Source organism: Orycteropus afer, unplaced genomic scaffold (assembly GCF_000298275.1).
Source record: "Orycteropus afer afer isolate SDZICR_OR568_19922 unplaced genomic scaffold, OryAfe1.0 scaffold00090, whole genome shotgun sequence".
NCBI lineage: Eukaryota > Metazoa > Chordata > Mammalia > Tubulidentata > Orycteropodidae > Orycteropus > Orycteropus afer.
In genome coordinates, this window is record NW_006921677.1 from 6,476,087 (window position 1) to 6,499,122 (window position 23,036).

General features: G+C 36.6%; 1 protein-coding gene across 1 annotated transcript in view; it reads left to right on the forward strand.

Moving 5' to 3' along the window:
- ITGB1 (integrin subunit beta 1) overlaps nucleotides 1-11,424 on the forward strand; it is a 31,476-nt gene extending 20,052 nt beyond the window's left edge. Inside the window, exons 11-15 of the mRNA XM_042781161.1 lie at nucleotides 772-1,010; nucleotides 1,229-1,451; nucleotides 2,155-2,387; nucleotides 4,020-4,186; nucleotides 11,359-11,424. Coding sequence (XP_042637095.1) covers nucleotides 772-1,010; nucleotides 1,229-1,451; nucleotides 2,155-2,387; nucleotides 4,020-4,186; nucleotides 11,359-11,424 — 928 coding nt within the window. The remainder of the gene's footprint in view (nucleotides 1-771; nucleotides 1,011-1,228; nucleotides 1,452-2,154; nucleotides 2,388-4,019; nucleotides 4,187-11,358) is intronic.
- The last annotated feature ends 11,612 nt before the right edge of the window (nucleotides 11,425-23,036 follow it).

The window sequence follows — 23,036 nt, forward strand, 5'->3', positions numbered from 1 at the left end:
GATTGCCCAACCTTCCTTCCGAGGAGTGGCTGGTGGGTTTGAACCGCCAGCCTTCTGGTTAGCAGTCAAGTGCCTTAGCCACTATGCTACCACCAGAGCTCCTAGGTGTGCCTAAAATATCTCCATATGGTTTCTCAGTTTAACAATTGGATCATTGCTGTAAATTTGGAGATACTTCATCTGTGTATCTGGAGGTTAAAGTAAAATATATTACCATGTCATTTGAAAATAAAATTAACACACTGTTTAAAAATAAGTTTATCCTGTGTTTCCAAATGCTTTGTTCACCTGTCTATTGCTGGAGTATATTTTCATCTTGATCAAAGTGATTACTTCACAGAAGAAAGATTTTTTTTTCCCCTAGGGCCTTGCATATATTCGGTATGAACTAGGCTGGTTTCTCTGTGCACATACACATTTTTGTACTTGTCTGTGACATGTTGTTGTTGTTATGTGCTGTTGAGTCGGACCCAACTCATAGCAACCCCTCCTTGGGTTTCCGAGGCAGTATCACTACAGAAGTGGATTGCCCCATCTGCCTTCCAAGGAGTGGCTGGCGGGTTTGAACCACTAGCCTTCTGGTTAGCAGTCAAATGCCTTAGGCACTATGCTACCAGAGCTCCTTGTCTGGGACGTAGGTGGTATAAGTAAAACGTGTAGTTTGAAGAGATATTCATAGTGGGTTATCTTCCCCAGTCTTTCTGATAGTATGACTTACTGTTTTAGATTATTTTTATTTTATGTGAGTGAAATTTTGGAATGTTTCTTTAGGTGCAACGAGGGACGTGTTGGTAGACATTGTGAATGCAGCACAGATGAAGTTAATAGTGAAGACATGGATGCTTACTGCAGGAAAGAGAACAGTTCAGAAATCTGTAGTAACAATGGAGAGTGCGTCTGTGGACAGTGTGTCTGTAGGAAGAGGGATAATACAAACGAAATTTATTCTGGCAAATTCTGTGAGTGTGATAATTTCAACTGTGACAGATCCAATGGCTTAATTTGTGGAGGTGAGAAAAGAGTCTGAAAATGCTTATAAAAATGTGATCCCATCTAATGTATGTTAAGAGTTTACATGATGAATAAATAGAAAAAAAGGGGAGGGCAGCATTGCAGGTCAATTATCCTTTAGATAAGTTTTCTTCCATGTTACTACTTTTAATTCTAAATCAATGCTATGATTTTATATTTTTATCATTGTTATGATAAATGATTCTTTTAATTGTAGGAAACGGTGTTTGCAAGTGTCGTGTATGTGAATGCAACCCCAACTACACTGGCAGTGCATGTGACTGTTCTTTGGATACTACTTCATGCATGGCCACAAATGGGCAAATCTGCAACGGACGGGGTATCTGTGAGTGTGGTGCCTGTAAATGTACAGATCCCAAATTTCAAGGGCCAACCTGTGAGATGTGTCAGACTTGCCTTGGTGTCTGTGCCGAACATAAGTAAGTTTTTCTGAATTTTTGAAATAAGTGATTTTTATTCTCTGGAGAGTGGAATATATATTATCACTAAAATCAGAACAGTGCTAGTAAAGGTCACTATAACTAAATATTTTCCCCTCTGATACTCACTCTTTAATTATTAAAAATTCCTTCTCAGTAGCTAGTGTGTGTTACGTGATATGGAAGTACAAGAGTTGTAGCATTATTTTCATTTGAATTTGCTATATAATTGAATTCCTTTTTTTAACCTTTGTTAAATTGGCATTATCAGTTGCTTAATCACTATCTTTTGACCAAACTAAACAAAATTGGAGGTTTTTGCCTTTGAGAAATTATTTTTGTACTGGTACCATACTGTTTTAATTATTACGACTTTATTATGTGTTTAATATTTGATAAGGCTAGTTTCATTTTATTACTAGTGTCTTTTTAAAAAAAAAAAAAAAAAAACTTTAGCTACTCTTATTCCTTTATTGGGATTTATGAAATCTATAGTTTCATTTGGGAAACTAGCATCTTTATACTTTGTTTTCTCATCCAAAAATGTAGTATGTCACTCCATTTATTGTAATTTTCTTTCTTAGCTCTTGGTTCAATTTGGTCATATGAATCAAGCATAAGAAATAATCTTTAAGCAAATATTTATTTAAAATATAAAAAAATCTGAGTCTACTTTAATTGCAAATAATTTGTATTTTAACAGAGAATGCGTTCAGTGTAGAGCCTTCAATAAAGGAGAAAAGAAAGACACATGTGCACAGGAATGTTCACATTTCAACATCACTAAGGTAGAAAATCGGGACAAATTACCCCAGCCAGGTCAGGTTGATCCGCTGTCTCATTGTAAGGAGAAGGACGTGGATGACTGCTGGTTCTATTTCACATATTCAGTGAATGGAAACAACGAGGCCATTGTCCATGTTGTGGAGACTCCAGGTATAAACTCATTTCAAACATTCTTTTCTTTTTCTTTAGTGTCTTGTTTCCATGCTGTGCCTATTGGCAAGTTCCCGCATATCCTGAAACAGTCTCCAGGTGGATTTAAGTTCAATTTGGAGAACTTTTTATGTCACAGTGCTTTAAAATAGTATTTAATTAACTGTATAAGAAATAAGGAAAAAAGAAAGCAAGTTTTAAATATTATGTGTACAGAGTTTGAAAACTAAATGAGATAATCTACAAAAGGCATTTAGCACAATGCATGGTATTTACTAAGTGCTCAATAATAAAAGAATTATATCATTATAGATAATATTAAAATTTGAGCTTGGTTTAGACTTGGATACACTGAGAAAGACATTTGTTAGAAGATATTTTTAAAAGCATGACTTTGTTCAGCTTCTTTGGGGTTTTCTATATTTATGTGTAGGTTTTTATGTGAACATTTTCATTTCTCCTGGTAAATACTAGGAGTGGGATTTTGGGGCATATGGTAAACATATGTTAACTGTATAAAAACTACCAAAGTGGTTTTTAGTTTCTCTGTAGTATTTTTCATGTTACATATGTTATGCCAGTACAGTCATCCAGTCTGTGCCTCCTTGTCTTTTCATTTTCTAACAGTGTCTTTTAAAGACCAGAAGTTTTAAATTTTGAGAGTCTAGTTCATTGGTACTGCTCTTTATGGATCTTGTTTTTGGTATTATAGCCAAGAAACCTTTGTCTAACCCACGATCATAGGATTTTTTCTGTGTTTTCTTCTAGATGTTTTATAGTTTCTGATTTTACATTTAGTTCTATAATCTATTTAGAGTTAATCTTTGTATATGATGTAAAGTATGGGTTGAGTTTTTCTTTTTCATACTTATGGATGTTCCAGCATTGTTTTTTGAAAAGATTATCTTTTCTCCATTTTTGTTGAAAATCAGGTGACCTTATATGTGTGGGTGTATTTCTGACTGTGTTCTGTTCCATTGGTTTATGTATGTGTTCTCTGTCCATACCACATTATCTTATTATTGTAGCTTTATTGGAACTCTTGAAATCAGACAGTGTGAGTACTCCAATTTCATACCTTTTCAAAAGGGTTTTTGAAACATTTTTCTGGTTCTTTTGACTGTCCATGTAAATTTTAGAATTGAAATCAATTTCTACAAAAATCAGGATTTTGATTGGAATTGCATTATTTTATAGATCAAATTGACATCTTCACAATGTTGTTTCCAATCTATAAATATGGTTTATCTCTCCATTTACTCAGTTCTTCGATTTCTTTCATCTGTTTAGTAAATTTTAGCATGCGAATCTTACAGATATTTTGTTAGATTTATACGTAATTCATGATTTTTTGATTCTGTTATAAAAGCTACCATTTTGTAAATTTCAGTTTCTGCGATAGAGAAGTAGTTAATATTTGTTTATTGATTTTGTATCCTGTGACCTTACAAACTCACTCACTGTTCTAGTAGCTTTTTTTTTAAAATAGATTTTTGGGATTGTCTACATTCACATAGCTTGGATTTTTATTCCTATAGATTTCTTATGAGGCACTGCCCATCTCTTTGGGTTATGGCCATGCTTTTCTCGTATTAGTCCCTATGAGCTTAATCTTTCCTATTTATTCTCCAGAATGTCCTACTGGTCCAGACATAATTCCAATTGTAGCTGGCGTTGTTGCTGGAATTGTTCTCATTGGCCTTGCATTGCTGCTTATTTGGAAGCTTTTAATGATAATTCATGACAGGAGGGAATTTGCTAAATTTGAAAAGGAAAAAATGAATGCCAAATGGGACACGGTAAGTTGTGAAACATCTAAAAAGTAAGGTGGTTCACAAAGTAAATATAACCATTCGGTGACTCCTAAACTGATTATTAAAGTCCTTTTTAAGTATTTTATTCCCCTAAAAGTTCATTGTTTAGAGAGCTTAACATTTAGTCTAAAACAGAACTGTATTAAATATATCCTGTTGAAACAAAAAGTTTTATACACATTATAAGACATTATACACATTATAAGAATGTATCTTCTGGTTACTGTGGCAAATATTTTTTATTTCCTTAATAGTTTTAGTCCTAAATCTGTTCTTCTGCCTTTTCATCTAAATACAATCCTAAATAATACTATCTATGTAGCAAGATCCTCAGTGGAAAGCTTCTCTTTGATTAACAGAGAACTGGAGTGGAAAGCAGCCAGACTTAGAATACCTACTGTATGATTCCATATTTATGACACTATTGAAGAGGCAAAACTGGAGGGGCGGGAATCAGATCAGTGGTTGCCCCTGGGAGTCAGGGTAAGAGTTGACTCCAAAGGATCAGGAAGGATCTTTCTGGGATAGTCTTGATTAAGAGAGTATTTGCACATTTGAAAGCTTATCACATTCTCTACTTAAAAACAGTATTTTACTTTACATAAATTATTTCTCAACAGAGCTTCTTTGATAAAAATTTTAAAATGAGCCTAAAAAGACTGCAAGTTTGTGCTAGCACTTTGTGCCACTGTAAATAGACTTTGAAATGTGACGTCAGAAGGTGGGGTGGCCAAGTGTTGACTTTCCTGTGTTCATCCTTTGACACCAGAAAGCAGTGATAGTCATCAGCATGTTCTATCCTAAATGAATTTTAGTCATTTGCATTTCATACAGTTAGCTTGGGTTTTTCTTTGTTTTTTAATAATGAATTTCATAAGTGTAGAAGTAGTAAGAACTGTCTTTTATAGTGTTTAAACACTATAAATGTCAATTTTCTTTCTGATGAAATCATTAGAAACTATTTCTTTTACTTTAGCAAGAAAATCCGATTTACAAGAGTCCTATTAATAATTTCAAGAATCCAAACTATGGACGTAAAGCTGGTCTCTAAGTCGCCGTTCGTATTTCCTTTCATTTCTGTCTTTGCATGTGTACTTTTACCCTTTTTTACTGCACTGTGTGTCCTTTATCACTATTGCTATTTTTAAAAAACCTGGCTTTATTTATATGGCAATATTGTGGCTTCTGTTTTGGGGTATTAATTTAGAGTTAGTGTTTAGAAGGGATTTAAAGTAAGTTATATGGCAGTAACTGTTGTGTAATAAAAAGAAGTGTTGAGGTGAGACAGACCCAGAGCCACATCCCCACTCTTCCAGTTAGTAAGTAGAATGCATGGAGCCACTTCACTTCCCTGCTTCAATTTGTCACATCTATACCATGGAGTCAGTAGCTACGATTGTACAGGATAGTTGCTTTTGGCAAATGAACTACAGTATATGGAATCAGTCTGTCAGCCATAATCCTCACTATTGTGTGCTGTAGATGGTATTATCCCTATTACACTATATGTACATTTTAGGGTTGAAAAGTGAAAATTGCACGTGAAAGCCAAACTTGCAAAATAGGAATAAATGTAACCTACTATATATAGTATTTGTATAATGTACAACTACAATATCATTATTATTAGTTTATAAAGGTTTTGGGATCCTTTAGTTTTTTATTATAACTTGAAATTCAGTTAAAAGCCAGCAGAGCTTTGATTCCTTTATGTCATATTTCATATTAGTTATTGAATGATTCTAATACTCAGATTTAAGGTTGAACTTTTTTTTTTTTTTTGAAGTGACAAAGACTTTAAAAAGTCCTAATTACAGTTTACAGTTATAAAAACCTAGTTGATAATTTCACAGTTGTAATAGGCTTGCTTATTCTGTTCTCTAAACTAGGGAGTTATTTTGGTGAACACCTGGGTGACATGAAATGCTTCTAACATATTTTAATATAAATCACATTAAGCACCAGAACTCTTTGATAAAAACATCAATTGTGATTAGAACCATTCTCCATAACTCTTTATTCTCAGCTGATTGATTGGATGTATTGAGTCTGTATGATTCCATTTTTCTTACTTCCCATCTTACTGTGCAGACAATGATGTTGGTGATAATAATTGTAATAGCAACAGTAGCTAAGACATACAGTACTCACTGTGTCTCAGGCACAGCTTTAAACATTTTACCTATATTTAAATATTCTTATAGTGATAATAGTTCACTTGTGAGAAAACTGGGGCCCAGAGAGGTCAGGTAACCTGACCAAGTTCACATGGCTAGTTTGTGGGAGAGCTGAGATCCAAACCCAGGCTCCAGAGTCCATGTCCTTATCCACTGCGTTGTACAGTAGTAATGGTCATGTATCCTTAGGAGACCTCTGTAGCATGCTTAGGAATAGGCAGATCACTTTTTACAGAGAATTACAATTTTTTTTGGCATTTGTTGAAACTTGGTGAGAGTGACATTACTGTTAAGGGCAGACATTATAAGGGGGAAATGATTTTATTACATAAAACTGAACAGTACAGTTAAGTTCTATTGGAAGTATAGTTATCAAATGAGAAATGAATAGGAGGAATAAAGGAGCCTTTCATATTTTGAAGGCATATAGGAAGTACTGATAACCTTTGAACTATTACTGGTCAGATTTTTCTTTTATTTTTTAGAAGATTTTGAGATATTTTAAAGAGCAAAGTTATATTTGATGGCAGACAGGTATAGTCAGCAGATAGCTAATAGTCAGGTTCATATATGGCCAACTTAATAAATTTTTTCATTAATTTTAGATTTAACACATGCTTTGTTTTCTCATGTATGAATCATTTTTAGAGGAAAATAATCACTTTACAATGAAATTGCTGTTTTTTTTTATTTTTTCAGATCATAAACAAATAATGGCAATTTCATATGGTTCTTTCTCATATGAGAAAAATGTTTACTTATTTGTCCTAATGAAATGTGCACTCCTGCCTGTACATTTAGTGATTCTTTGAAGGAAATTATCAATAAATAATTAGTATCAAAAATTTAATATTTACACTGTTAACTTAGTTTTTTGCTAAAATATTATTACTTCAGCTAAAAACATTGTATGTAATTTAAGAAGCAAAAGTTTGGTAGAAGCGTCTATTCATTAGTAAAACAAACCCACCAAACTCAGTGCTGTTGAGTCGATTCCGACTCATAGTGAACCCTCCTTGGGTTTCCAAGGCAGTATTGCTACGGAAGTAGATTGCCCCATCTTCCTTCCAAGGAGTGGCTGGTGGGTTCGAATGGCCGCCTCCTGGTTAGCAGTCAAATGCCTTAGGCACTATGCTGCCAGAGCTCCTAGTCAAATACAGATAAATGAACAGCTACAGAATATTCAAAGAGCTGTCTTCCCAAGAGCAATTAAAGTAGAAATTAAAGAATAAGCATCAAGATAAGAAAACCAGTGATGGATTGTAAAGCACTTTTCTGATAAGGGACCATGGTTTGCCAGTCAATTAGTTATATCATTAATAGATTTGGAATAATGAGCAGGCACTGTAATAATTTCAGGACAAAAGACTACCACGTACGTACACTTAAAAAAAAAAATCACATTATCAATTTATAACTCTTAAAGTGAGATGAAAAGAAGGTCTACTCTGTCCTCTGCTGCTTTGTACATTTAAATGTGGATTCATCTATTCCTACAATTGTGTTTTTCATATATAATGCCTCAAAGGATGATTCCATAGCCACCACTGTTAGCCCAGTCCAGAGTGAACACAAGGATGACATCTTATTGAGTACAAAGGGCTTCATTTCAGAATATAACCTTGCTCTCTTGATTTAAATAAGCTTTGTGTTTTGTTGGAGTGGGTGAGGGTGTTTGCATTGTGAACAATGGAAACTAATCTGAAACACTGCAGTTTTCTTCCATTTAAAATGATGCCTAATGCAGATAGTTTAATTTTACCTCTAACCTTGCATGTTAAGTTTTTGTTTGGATTGACTTTGAAATAATAAATACAAGTGTGTAAATGAAAAGGCAACATTTTCTCCAAAGGTAAGTTCTTCCATATGAATTATACTTTGGATTAACATAAGGAATTTTGCTTGGTTTCTTTTTTTTTTTGCCCCTCTCTAACAATTTTTGATTATTCATTTATTAGATACTAATTATTTTTTTAAAAGAAACTTAACGAAACAGTATCTTTTCCAAACATGTTTGAAAGAATGGGATATTCTAGCTTCATATGCAGATAAACGAAACCAAACTCATTGCTGCCTCATAACAACCCTAGAGACAGAGTAAAATTGCCCCTTAGGGCTTCCAAGGCAGTCTCTGTGGAAGCAGACTGTCACATCTTTTTTCCATAGAGTGCTGGTGGATCCAAACCGTTGCCTTTTCAATTAGCAATCAGGCACTTAAACCACTGTGCAACCAGGGCTCCTTTCATATGCAGATAGCAGAATATAAGTTATTTCTGCCACATAATTTCTTAAGAATATAATTGCTAGGATCCAGTTTCCTCATTTTCATTCTGAAATACCTATATTCCTATCCTCACTTAACAACTATCTCAGCCAACATTTTATATTCATGACAGTAGTAAAAAAAATCTACCATCCAACTCTTTTGCACATTATCAATGTGTATCTGGCAGTAATGAACACCACGGTGTGAGACAAGTAACACTAGCTGTAATGGTTAGAGTTATGTGTCAACTTGGCTGGGCCATGATTCTCAGTGTTTTGGTGGTGGTGATGTAATTTGGCGGTTGTGCAATTATGTAGCCATCCTCCATTTTCAAGTAATGCTGATTTTCACATAGTGACCTGGTATTTGGCACCTATCCATGTTGATAAGTGAGGAGTGGGGTTATAGTAATGTATTAACTCCAGTTGGAATTAGAGCTTAGAATGTGATATTCTTAACAATTTTATCATCTAGGCTATATAGAGTTTGTCTCTGAGGGATCCTAAGTTTCTCTGTGCTTCTGAAATGACCAATTTGTTTTGTTTTGTTTTTCCAGGGGCACATAAGGGTGTACTATCATGTTGTAATTCACATTCAAAGTAACTGTTGAACTGAAATCACAGTGGTTTATTTGGTATCTTTCAGGACTCAGGATTTTATATTATATTTCCCACAGTGATTTTCTAATTACAGAATAAAATTTGAACTTTTTAGTGTGTTATACAGCCTTTCTTTCTTATCTTCTCTCTGTTCCTCAACCTAGAAACACATACTCAAAAACCCACATTTAAAAACTTCTGACAAACTGGCAAATACGTAGTTCTTCATAAAGGTATCAACTTTTCCCTACACCTTGACTTTGCATACATTCCTATTCATCTTTCAGTAGTTTATCCATACTCAGTTTCGCTTGTGAAAACATCCTTACTCTTCTCAATTATTTTTCTCTTATACTATTCCCATATTATATATACATAATTCTATTTTTCACAGTATCCAAACCAAAAAACCAAACCATTGCCATTGAGTTGGTTCTGACTCACAGCGACCCCCATTGGGTTTCTGAGGTGCTAAATCTTTATGGAAGTAGATTGCCCCATCTTCCTTCTGCAGAGCAGCTGGTGGGTTTGAACCACCAACCTTCTAGTTAGCAGTCAGATGCCTTAGGCACTACACCACCCGAGCTCCTTACAAGATCAGAGTACCTTAATTTATTTTCATGTCTGTCATCTACCAAACTATATCTGCCTTGAGGTCAGAAATTTTGGCAACAGAAGCCAGATTCCAATAAATATAATCTATACTGAAGAGTGAGTAAACCCTAAAAACAAGTCAAAAGCAAGATATAATAGGTATATTTTAAAAAATCACTTGCAAATGGTTTTATGATGAGATATACAACTAAACATATTAAGATATCAAAATCATATCTTAATGTCCTGATAGTTAAATATGTTATTAATTGGTACTTACTGTAATTTCCTGTGGTAAAAGATGATTTGGCTACATTTGTCACTTGGCTTCCAAGCCTACTTTTAGTTTATAAGAAGGAGAAAAAAAAATGTTTTAGCAGATATTTAAGCACTTAGTATAAGAGAACATTTTAAGGAAGTGATAGTGCTTAAAATGATACTGCTTAAAACATCACTGCCAGTATAACTTTGGATCTTGAGACACCTCTCATGTTTATAGCTTACAGTCTTTTACTGGGCTTGATTTGAGTACTCTTTACTAAGGTATAGTACTACAATAAAAATAAAATGTCTCACCAATATGGTATTGATGAATAGTAATTATCTCAAGAATGGTAATTACTTAATATGCTAAGCAAGTTTGTCCGTGTAATTTGTTAGTGCAGTAACAGTGCCCCTGGTGACATTAAGTCAACCTTCCCCTAGAACATTCTAAATCAATAACTTCTGTGGAAGAGCCCCAGGAGAACACCTCCCATACAGAGATGGAAGCCAAGGATTCCCTTTAATTATCATCCACTTTCTGTGCACAAGAAAGGGGTTCTACCAGGCTCTATCAGGCCAGCAAACCTGTTTTTTTATTTATGATTTTGAGTTTTGTTCCACATTGTTCTCCCACTTTATCCAGGATCTCCTACATAGATACCCCTCCGAGTGGTTGATAGTGGTAGCTGGGTACCGTCTAGTTCATCTGGTCTCATAGGCTGAGGATCCCATGGTGTACTAGTCCCTTGGACTAATTGTTTCCATGCATCTTTTGTTTTCTTCATTTTTCTTTGCTCTGGCTGAGGAGAGACCCATCGTTGCATCTAGATGGCTGCTTGCAAGTTTTTAAAATCCCAGTTGCTACTCACCAAAGTAGGATGTGGAACAATGTTTTTGTGTAGTATGTTATGCCAGTGGAGCTTAATGTCCCCTGTGACCATGGTCCCGAGCCCATAGGTCTAGCTACTTGCTCCTGTGGAGGACATTCTTAAATCAACTCCTCAGTGCAGGAAGGACTCACAAGGAAATAGTACCAGATTGTAAGGGCATGTTTTCATTAGACTTGTAGAGCAACGCTTCTTCTCTTGTTGTAGTGTAAGCCTTCATCAATGCCTTTTTTAATTGAGTGTAGTACATGGACATAAAATGGAAACTCCTTCATAACAATGAATGCATCTTTCTTATAGTGATTTACAAAATCATAATGACATGATTTGAGTAAAGTAACTGATCATTTGTCTCACTTTGTTTTTTTAGGGTGAAAATCCTATTTATAAGAGTGCCGTGACAACTGTTGTCAATCCGAAGTATGAGGGAAAATGAGCACTGCTTGTGCAAATTTCACAACACTGAATGCAAAGTAGAAATTTTCATAGTCACAATAAGGTAGCTGTAGGGTAATATTGCCATGGTTTTACTCATGTGCAGGTTTTGAAAATGTATATTATGTATAATTGGTTTATTTTTATTATTTTGAAAATAATGTTATAATCAATGCCAGGGACTGACAGAAGACTTGAGACAGGATGGTTATCCTTGTCAGCAAAGGTCACGTTGTGCCTTTTTGACCTTTTCCTCCTGGACTATTGAAATCAAGCTTTCATTGGCTTAAGTGATATTGCTAAAGTGAGTGAAAGGGCAATAGGTAAAGGAATAAGCATGTTGACAGTTTTATTAATCAGGTATTAAATTTGATTTCTAACTTTCCAGATATGTCAGGACTTGAGTTTTTCAGTTACATGGAATCCAAAGTCAGTGTTCTGGAACAGTTTAGACTTGCTTTAAGTTTGTTATTTTGCCATTTGCCTTTCGCACATGACTGATGACATATCTGTAAGTTGAGTATGTTGGGAGTTACAAATATATAATAGTTATGAAATGTTTGATATGCAAAGGCCATGGGAAGAATTCAGAGAGTTAGGAAGGAAAAATAAATAGCTTTAAAACCTGTGTGCCATTTTAAGAGTTACTTGATCTTGGTAACTTTTATGCCTTCTCCTTATAAATTCAAGCCTTGGGTAAAAGTACTGGGAAATATTCTGCAAATTAAAGTCCTTGATTTAGCATTATTTACATAATTTACATAAAGGCCTTAATTTTTGTAGTATTTGCTGAATGGGGACCTTTCTGGTTAAATTTATTTTATTCTGTTCTTTTTATTTTGTTCAAAGCCTGGTGCTTTTTTATCACCTCTTCTAATCTTTTAATGTATTTGTTGCAATTTTGGGGTAAAACCTTTTTTTTATCAATATCTTTTGTTTGAAATTTTAGCTGTAAATTTGCCTTTTTAATGAACATGTGACACGTACTGTAGCTGATGCAACAGCTATCACTTAAGCAAGTTTTCCTTTTAATTAGTGCCCTAACAGACCACTGTATATGTACCTCTCACTGTCTGAGTTGCCCGTTTTGTTTCATACTAGCCACATTCTTGTTTTAAGTGCCTTTTAATTTTAACAGTTCACTTTTTACAATGCTATTTACTGAAGTTATTTATTAAATAAAAATGCCTAAAATACTGAAATTGGATCTTGTGACTCTATATTGATCTATTTGTCAATTTGTATACATGACGTTTTTAAAGGTTAAAAAGGTTGGGCAAAATAGTTCTGGTTGGTTAGGTGTCTTCCTTAGGAAGCTAAAACGTATTTCTTTAAAAAAGAGAGAGATGCACTAGGGACTTGAGGAAAGTGGTATGGTAAAATACAGTCTTTAGAGGGAAACAGATTGTTAGTGGTTGCCAGGGGTAGGAGGGAGGGGGAAAGGTGAATTTCCTTGATGTAGTTGCCCAGATAAAGTTCTTAGCCACAAGAAAAGGTCATCCCACTACTTTTTAAAAATCCTATGTCCAGCTTTTTATTTTAACCTGTAATTGGTATTTTCCCCTCTGTTGCCCATTAAAAGTTTTAGAGGTAATTAAGTAGAGGCCATTTGTCTTTAGTTTGTTTCCTGTCTCCTTTTAGGCCTAGTCTGACCTAATATGCTCATAAAAACTCAGAAACATAAAGAATGCTCCAGGACAGCCTTGGAGCCTATGAGACAATTCGGTGTCCCTTTAGAATAATCCTCATGTCCGTAGGATTCTGCTGAGAATTTAGGGAGAGGTGGAAGTGGCTTCTCAGTGATCTGTGGGAGCAGATTTATAGAGTAGAGTAGATCAAGGTTAAATAGCCCAGTTATACATTATTTGAACTAGCGCTTTTCAAGTACAAAAACTACAGGACAAAATATGAGACATATATTACTCGGTTAAGTCCACTCATAGAGACAATCCTTATATTTATGTCCTTTCACAATCTAAGTCTTCACTTAAAGCTTTATATGTTTTTCTCATTAAAGATTATTAGTTTTTCCATTAAAGATTATTAGTCGTACTTGATTTTTCCTAGAGCTTTATTCTACTTCTGGGCTCATGGTCTTATTAGGACTAATTTTAAAACAGACCGGCATATTAAACAAGAGTTTAACTATGAATCATTTTGTGAGGGAAAATGCGATTTCAGATTTAAATCCTATAATCCATTGTTTTATTGTAATAATTTATAGAAGACTGAATCGGTCTTCAGTTTATGGGCAATAGTTGGAATATTGTTGATTTTTATATATTGATAACAATGTTATGTTAATGTTTACTGACCAAAATTATCCAATGGAGTAGAAACATCAGCATTCTGATCACTTGCTGTAACTGATTAGTCTCTAAGCAGCCATTTAAAATACAAATTTGATCATATTTTCCCAACACCTCCACTCCAGCCACACTCTCATCCTTAAATCTATCACATGGCCTTTGTATTTGATATTGCTGTCTTATTCCTAGATTTGATAGCTGCATGAGACCAGACATTCTCCAATATATACCTAGAGTAATGTCTGACACAGAGTATAGTAAGTGAACAGTAAGTATTTATTGGTTATATTAATAGTTGCCATAAGTTACCATTATCATGTCTAAGCACCATCTGCAGTCCTGTGCTCTGCCTTTCTGCCAGTTTCTACAGATGAACTCTGCACTCCTAATACCAATCCCTCCACTTGTACCCTGCATTCCAGTGAGTAAGCAGTTCACCACTCTCCTGCAGCATCAGTTTTTCCCCTCTGCATCATTCCCATCAGTGGCAAATGTGCTGTAGTTACCACCTTTATTTCTCTACTCCGTTTACAACTCAAAAGAATTGTCTCTGTGTCTTTATCTCCTTCCATTCACTCTTTAACCCACTTCAGCATCCTACCAAAACTGTTAGACAAGGTCACCAGTTATGTCCAAAAACCAAAACACCAAACTCACTACTGTCAAGTCGATAGTGACTCATAGCGACCCTTCCTTGGATTTCCAAGGCAGTATCTCTAAGGAAGTAGATTGCCCAGTCTCCCTTCTGAGTTTGGCTGGTGGGATTGAACCACAAGCCTTCATGATTAGCAGTCAAATACCTTAGGTTCTACACCACCGGAGCTTGTGTTAAATTCAGTTGAAAAATTTAAGTGTTTATCTTACTTGACCTTTCAGCAGTATATAATATAGTTGATGACTCCTACTTTCTTACTTTCTTCACTTGGATTCCAGGATAGCACACCTAGTGTTTTGTTAACCCTGGTGGTAGTTAAGGTTGTGTGCCAACTTGGCTGGACTGGGACTTTGAGTAGCTTGGCAGCTGGGTGCAGTTATTCCCCATGATAAAACTGGATGTGATGTTAATAACTTCATAGTGAAATCTGCTGTGAGCAGCTAATTAGCTGCCTTTTGGGGTGTGACCTACTTCAGTATATATGGGGAAGTTTTGAGGATTGTCTCTAGCTTTTTGACACATCTGGATCTTTCATTTGGTCAAGTCACCAGAGGCCTGCCTTGTTGCCCACTAATCTTGGGACTGTGACATTTTACCTGCTGACCTTGGTTTTGTCAGCCTCAGCAGCCAGCCACTACCTGAGTTAGGAGATGCCTTTAGCTCCAGTGGGCCTGGAATAAGAGGCAGACCTAAGACCCAGGGTCGAGGGACCTTCACTCAACCCCTGGAGCCAGTACTCTGAATTTGGACTTCTAGTCTCCTAAACAATTTGGGAATAAATTCTGTTTGTTAAGCCGTCCATTTGTAGCGTTTCTTGTAGAGCAGCAGTAGAGAACTGAGACACCCCACAAACTGCCCTGTTAAGTCTCTTTTGGTTCACTTTTGTATCTCCAACTTCAAAACGGTGGGTAGAGTGACCTCAGTCCTTGGCTCTGTTTTCTTAGCTTTACTAGCTCCTTTGGTAATCTTATCCACTTTAATGATGTAAAATTTCTGTACTGACAGCTCCAAAATTGGTATTTCCAGCTGAGACCTTTCCCAAAAAATACATACTATTCAACTGCCTATTAGATATTTCCACTTGGACATCTTATAGGCATCTCAAACTGAATCGGCCTAAAATTGAACTCATCTCCCCCCACCCCACTGCAAACAAAACAAAACAAACATTAAACAGCCACTTCTCCTCCTCCCGTCTTCATCTCATAAATGGGAGCTCTATCCTTCTAATTACTTAAACAAAATGCCTTAGAGAAGTAGCAAAGAGAAGGAGGAGTGAAAACCATAACAACTAACATTTATGAAGCACTTATGTGCCAGGCATGAGTCTACGTTACACACATGCATGCGTGTTCACACATGCACATTTTCATTTAAACTACAGCAATCCTATGACACAGTGTAGTAGTAGTAGTATCATTCTTTTACAGATGAGGAAACAGGTACACAGATTAAGTACACACAGCTGGTAAGCCAGGATATGAACACAGACTTTGTCTCACACACCACATCCATTTAATCAGCAAATTCTCTTAGTTCTGCCTTCAAAATATAGCCAAAAATACTCATTGGTTGCACATCCCCACTTTCTTTTGCTAAATCCTCTCTTCTATCACCTGGGCCTTGGGGCTCAGTCTTGGGTCCTTTGTCTATACTATCACAACTATATTATATACTGCTGAAAGGTCAAGTAAGATAAACACTTAGATCTCACCCTTCCTTGTGGCTTTAAATGCCATGATGATGCCACCCAAATATACAAACTAGCCCATGTCTCTCTCCTGACCAGAATCAGGGTTACCTAGCTACATTTACACTTAGGTGGCCCACAAACATCTGAATGTTAACATGCAGCTTGTCCACAACTGAACTCATTTCTAGTCCCTCAAACCTGCTAGCCTCATAGTCTTCCTCATCTTGATTTATGCACACCTCAGTGTTCTGGTTGTTAGACCTAAAATTTTGACTCTGCTTATACCTCATCTCCAATTTATCTACTATCTGAGTTTATCTCCCATCCAACCACTCACCATCTATGCTGTGGTAACTGGTCTAGTGTACCATGGCCTCCCACCTGGATTACTCCAACAGCCTTCTAATTCATCTGCCTGCTTCTGCCCTTAACTGACAATCTTTTTCCAACACAGCAGCTGGAATGATTATTTTTAAATGTCAATCATATTACATAGACCATTCATTAGCTCCTTTTTTTCCCTACATGATCTGGCCCTCCAGCAGGTCATCCATAACCTTAGCTGCCTGACTCTGCTTCAGGCTCATTAACCTTATTATTCCCCCATTCTGGGCTTTTGCACTGCTTTCTCTCCCTGGAATGCTCTTTCCTAGATACCTGAATGACTAATTTCTTCAAGTCTTTATTCAAATGTCACGTTTTTAAAAACTGCACCTTCCTAATCCCTCCATATATTCCCAGTGCTCTACACCCGATTCTGTTCTTTATTTATATAGTCTTTATGACTTTCTAATCAATACACTCAATAATTTAATTGTTCCAGATCATAGTCTCCATGAAAGCAAGGCTATTTGAAAGTTTGGTCTCTGTTGGACCGTATTCCTAGTGGCTCAATAAATATTGAATGAATTGTGTAAATGACAATGTAAGATATCTGTAATGACAAAAGTTAACATTTATTGGTTTTGTATCAAGACATTATTCTAAACCACTGGCAAATTTAACAAAGGAAAAGAGGGAGAGAATACAAATAACATGAATGAAAAGTGAATTGGGTGACATCACAACAGAACTACCTGAAATAAAAAAGATAGTATCAGGATACTGTGAAGAGCTGTACTCCAACAAATTTGAAAACTAGAACAAATGGACAGATTTCTAGAAACACATTACGTACCTAAACTAACACAGTCTGAAGTGGAAAAGTTGAACAGATTCATAACAAAATAAATTGAACAGGTCATAAAAAAATTACCAACAAAAATGTTCCTGGCCCAGATGGTTTCACTGGAGAATTCTACCAAATGTTCAGAGAAGAACTGACACTAATCTTCAAAACTATTCCAGAACATAGAAAAGGATGGAATCCTCCATAGTGCCTAAGGCACTTGACTGCTAACCAGAAGGCGGTTCAGACCCACTGGCCACTCCTCGAAAGGAAGATGGGACAATCTACTTCCATAGTGATAATGCCTCGGAAACCCAAGAAGGGGTCGCTATGAGTCAGGTCCGACTTGATGGCACATAACAACACAGATTAATACCCCTCATGAATATGGATGCAAAAATCTTCAACAAAATCCTAGCCAATAGACTCCAGCAACATATCCAAAAAATAATAACACTATGATCACATGGGGTTCATATCAGGTATGCAAGGATGGTTCAACATTAGAAAAACTATCAATGTCACCCATCATATAAATAAAACAAAGGAAAAGAACTACATGATCATATCAATCAATGCAGAAAAAGCATTTGATATATCCAACACTGATTCTTGATCAAAACTCTCAGCAAAGTCAGAATAGAAGAGACATTCCTCAACATAATAAAGGGCATATATGCAAAACCAACCAAAAATAAAATGAAACAACCAAACTCATTGCCCTTCAGTCAGATCCAACTCATGGGGACCCCTCCTTGGGTTTCCGAGGCAGTATCACTATGGAAGTAGATTGCCCAACCTTCCTCCCAAGGAGTGGTTGGTGGGTTTGAAACCCCAATCTTCTGGTTAGCAGTTAAGTGCTTTAGGCACTACACCACCAGAGCTCCAATATTCTCAATGAAGACAGACTGATACCATTCCCCTTGCAAACAGGAACCAGAAAAGGATGCCTTCTATCACCACTTCTAGACAACATTGTATTGGAAGTCCTAGCTAGGGCAATAAAGCAGGAAGGGAAATCAAAGGCATCCAAATTGTTAAAATAAAACTGTCCCTATTTGCTGATAATATGATCATATACCTAGAAAACACAAGAGACTCAGTCAAAAAAACTACTGGAACTAATTGAGAGATTTAGCATAGTCGCAGGATACAAGATCCAAAAATCAGTTGGATTCCTCTACACCAGCAAAGAGACTGCTGAAAAAGAAATTAGGAAATCAATACCATTTAAAATAGCTACCATAAAAATAAAATACTTGGGAATAAATCTTACCAGGGACACAAAAGACCTATACAAAGAAAACTTTTACAAAAGACTACTTCAGGAAACCATAAGCGATCTACATAAATGGAAGAACATCCCATGCTCATGGATAGGAAGATTGAATATTGTGAAAATGTCAGTTCTACCCAAAGCAATCTATACATTCAATGCAACCCCAATTCAGATCCCATCCACATTCTTTAAGGATATGGAAAAACCAATCACTAACTTTGTCTGTAAAGGAAAGAGACCTTGGATAAGCAAAGCACTATTGAAGAAGAACAAAGGAGGAGATCTCACATTGCCGGATCTCAAAACCTGCTATACAGCCACAGTAGCCAAAACTGCCTGGTATTGGTACAATGACAGACACATAGACCAATGGGATAGAGTTGAGAACCCAGAAATGGATCCATCGACCCATGGTCAGCTGATTTTTGACAAAGGGCTGAAATCCATTCAATGAGGAAGAGATTGGCTGTTTAACAAATGGTGCCAGCAAAACTGGATATCCATTTGCAGAAAGATGAAACAAGATGTACCTCACACTATACACAAAAACTAACTACAAATGGATCAAAGACAAATATGAAACCTAAAACTATAAAAGTTCCTCAAGGAAAAACTAGGGATAAATTTAAGGGCCCTAATATATGGCATAAATAGACTATCAAGCATAACCCAAAATGCACACACAGCAGATCAACTAGATGGATGCACCTTCTAAAAATTAAATTTTTATGTGCTTCCAAAGACTTTTCCAAAAGAGTCAAAAGGGAACCTACAGATTGGAAAAAAATACTGAGCAATGACATATCTGACAAGGAACTTACCTCTAGAATTTATAGAAAACTCCCAACACGTGAACAACAAAAAGACAATTAAAAAATGGGCAGAAGACATGAATAGACACTTCACCAAAGAGGATATTCAGGGGGCTAAGAAACACATGAAGAAATGTTTATGATCATTAGCCATGAGAGAAATGCAAAACTACAGTGAGATACCATCTTGCCCGAGCACTAGTAGCAAAGTTCAACAGGACAGGAAATAACAAAGGCTGGTGAGGATGTGGAGAGATTGGGACTCTCCTACACTGCTGGTGGTGGTGGTTGTTGTTATGTGCCACTGAGTCAGAGCCGACTCATAGCAACCCCTCATTGGGTTTTCGAGGCAGTATCACTACAGAAGTAGATTGCCCCATCTTCCTTCCGAGGAGTGGCTGGTGGGTTTGAACTGCCAGCCTGCTGGTTAGCAGTCAAGTGCCTTAGGCACTATGCTACCAGAGTTCCCACACTGCTTGTGGGACTGTAAAATGATGCAACCATTGTGGGAAGCAGTATGGTGATTCCTTAGAAAGTTGGAATTAGAAATACCATTTGACCCAGCAATTCCATTACTAGGTATGTATCATAAAGATGTGAGAGCCAGGATAAGAACAGATACATGCATACCGATGTTCATCACAGCACTATTTACCATAGCAAAAAGATAAGAAACAGTCTAGGTGGTCATCAACAAAAGAATGGATGCTGTAGTGCATACACACGATGGACTACTATGCAGCCCTAAAGAATAATGTGTTATTATGTGCCATTGAGTCAGACCTGACTCATAGCGACCCCTCCTTGGGTTGCCGAGGTGGTATCACTATGGAAGTAGATTGCCCAACCTTCCTTCCAAGGAGTGGCTGGTGGGTTTGAACCACCAGCCTTCTGGTTAGCAGTCAAGTGCTTTAGGCACTATGCTACCAGAGTAGAATCTGCAAAACACCACATAACATGGATGAACTTGGAGGACATTATGCTAAGTGAAATAACTCAATCACAGAAGGACAAATGCTGTATTAGTCTGTTATTGTAGAAAGTCAAGGAAAGGTTTAAATATGAAAAGAAATTTTCTTTGTTGGTTACCACTGGTGAGAGGGGAGGGGAGGGAACACTGCTAGATAGGTAGAAACAAGTATTGATTTCAGTGATGGGAAGGACATTGTATCAAATGTGAGTGGTCAACATGGTGGCACTGAGGAAGAGGAAGACATAGAGAGGTGCGTGGGAGGTACAGACAACAAAGATGAACCCTTTGCACATACAATACTGTGTTTTCAGTAATTGGACAAACCTTGATCTGTGGGTGCATAAATGAATGGACAGGCTGAACGATTAGGTAGGTCTATGCAGGGAGGAGTATGCCCATGATCATGTATACGGTTAGCAGACAATGTTTCTGTAAGTCTGACTCAACGGCAATGGGTTTGGTTTGGTTTTTGGTATTTGTATGTTGTGTAAGAATTTTAGGTGTATAGTAGAGCTGACAAGGCAGAAGGTTGTAGTCACTTCTTGGCCACAGCCAGCTACCCAGAGGGAGCAAGTAGTTGACCAGTGTGCTCAGGACCATGGTCACAGGGGACATCAAGCTCAAATGGCATAACATACTACCCAAAAATCTTATTCCATATCCTACTTTGGTGAGTAGTGACTGGGATCTTAAAAGCTTGCAAGCAGCCATTTAGATGCAATGATGGGTCTCTCCTCATCCAGAGCAATGAAGAATGAAGAAAGCCAAAGACTAATTGGAAACAATCCAAATAACTGGTACACCATGCTATCTTCAACCTGTACTCGATTATGAGACCAGAAGAACTAGATGGTGCCCAGCTATCACTGTCAACCACTTGGAGGAGGATCTCTGTAGGAGACCCTGGATAGGGTGGGAGAACAATGTGGAACAAAATTCAAAATCATTAAAAAACAAAACAACAAAAAACAGTATTGCTAGTGTCATAGAGCCTGATGGAACCACAGACACTATGGCCCCTAACTGCCCTGCAGGTCTAGAATTGAACCCACTTCTGTGGCTTCCAGCTAGATAAAAGATAAGCATATGAGCTGATCATTTACATTAGGTGGATAGACTCCTTGGTGAGATCAGTCATGGGACAATAGAAGGGCTGTGTATGCATAGGGAGACAGCTCAGGGGGCAGGAGTGCATGGGAGGGAAGGACACAGGGAAGAGGTGTCTGTGGGGAGGAAATGGGAGAAGAGCTGTTGCATTGTGGGAGATTACAATCAATGTCATGAGACAAAATGTATGTGAACTGTTGTATGGAAGATGAATTTGCTCTGTAAACTTTCACCCAAATCACAATAAATTTTTTTTATGTCATTATTCTAAGCACTTTGCATGTGCTAACTCATTTATTTCTTACCTATGAGGTATCTGTCAACCTGATTTTTGTTACAGGGAAACTGAGGCAGGGAGAATTTAAGGACATTGCACATGGCTAATAAGTGGCAGAACAAGAAGTGGAGCCCAGACAGTTTGGCTTTAGAGCTGTACTGTTCAATATAGTAGCCACTAGCCACATGTGGCTTTTTAAATTTAAATAGACAATTCCATTACTCAGCCACATGAGCTGCATTTTAAATGGTCAGTGGTCATATGTAGCTAATTGCTACTGTTTTGGACTTCAGAAAGAGAAAACATTTCCATCATTTAAAAAAGTTGTATTAAAGTAGCACAACAAAAGTGGTATCAAACACCAATAAAGGAGATAAAATGGAATTTGAAAAATACATGTTCAGTTAATCCAAAGAAGGTAGAAAAAGTGGAAAGGGGGAACAAAGAATGTATGCAATATGCAAAGTTAAGTATCAGGATGGTAGATTTAAACACAACCATGTCAATCACATTAAATGCAAATGTTTAAAACTCCTCAAAGGAAGAGATTGACGTAGGGATAAAGTGGTAGGATCCAACTATTTGATGCTGTTAAAAAAAAATCTACATACAAAGACAAACACAGGTAGTCTTCAACATACTGCATGATTCAGATATGCATAAACTTTTAAAGTATGGAAAAATATAGACTGTGCCATTACTAATGAAAAGAAGCAGGGATGAGTGTATTTGATATCAGACAAAGTCATTTCAGGCCAAAGAACATTATAAGGAATAAAAACTGTCATTTCAAAATAATGATAAAGGAGTCATTTCATTAAGAGAAGCAAACAGGCTTAATGTTTATGCATCAAATATCAATTTAAAAATAGATGAAACAAAAACTGCTAAGACTACAAGAAGACAAATCCACAATTACAGTTAGCTAACCAGAAGGCTGGTGGTTCAACCCACCAGCCACTCCTCTGAAGGAAGATTGGGCAATCTACTTCTGTAGAGATACCACCTCAGAAACACAAGGAAGGTCACTGTAAGTTGAGTTGACTTGATGACAGTGAGTTTTGGTTTGGAATCTCAATAACTGACGGAAAAAATAGAAAATCAGTACCAATACTATCAACCAACTAGACTTTGTAACATTTATAAAACATGCACTACCCAGTAACAGAAGAATACACATTGTGAGTGCACATGGAACATTTATTCTGAGCCATAAAACAAGTCTTAATACACTTATAAGGATTCAAGTCAAATGAAGTACGTTCCCTGAGCAACATGGAATGAAATTAAACATTGGTAGCAGAAAAGTACCTAGAAATTTGAAAAACATATCATTGATT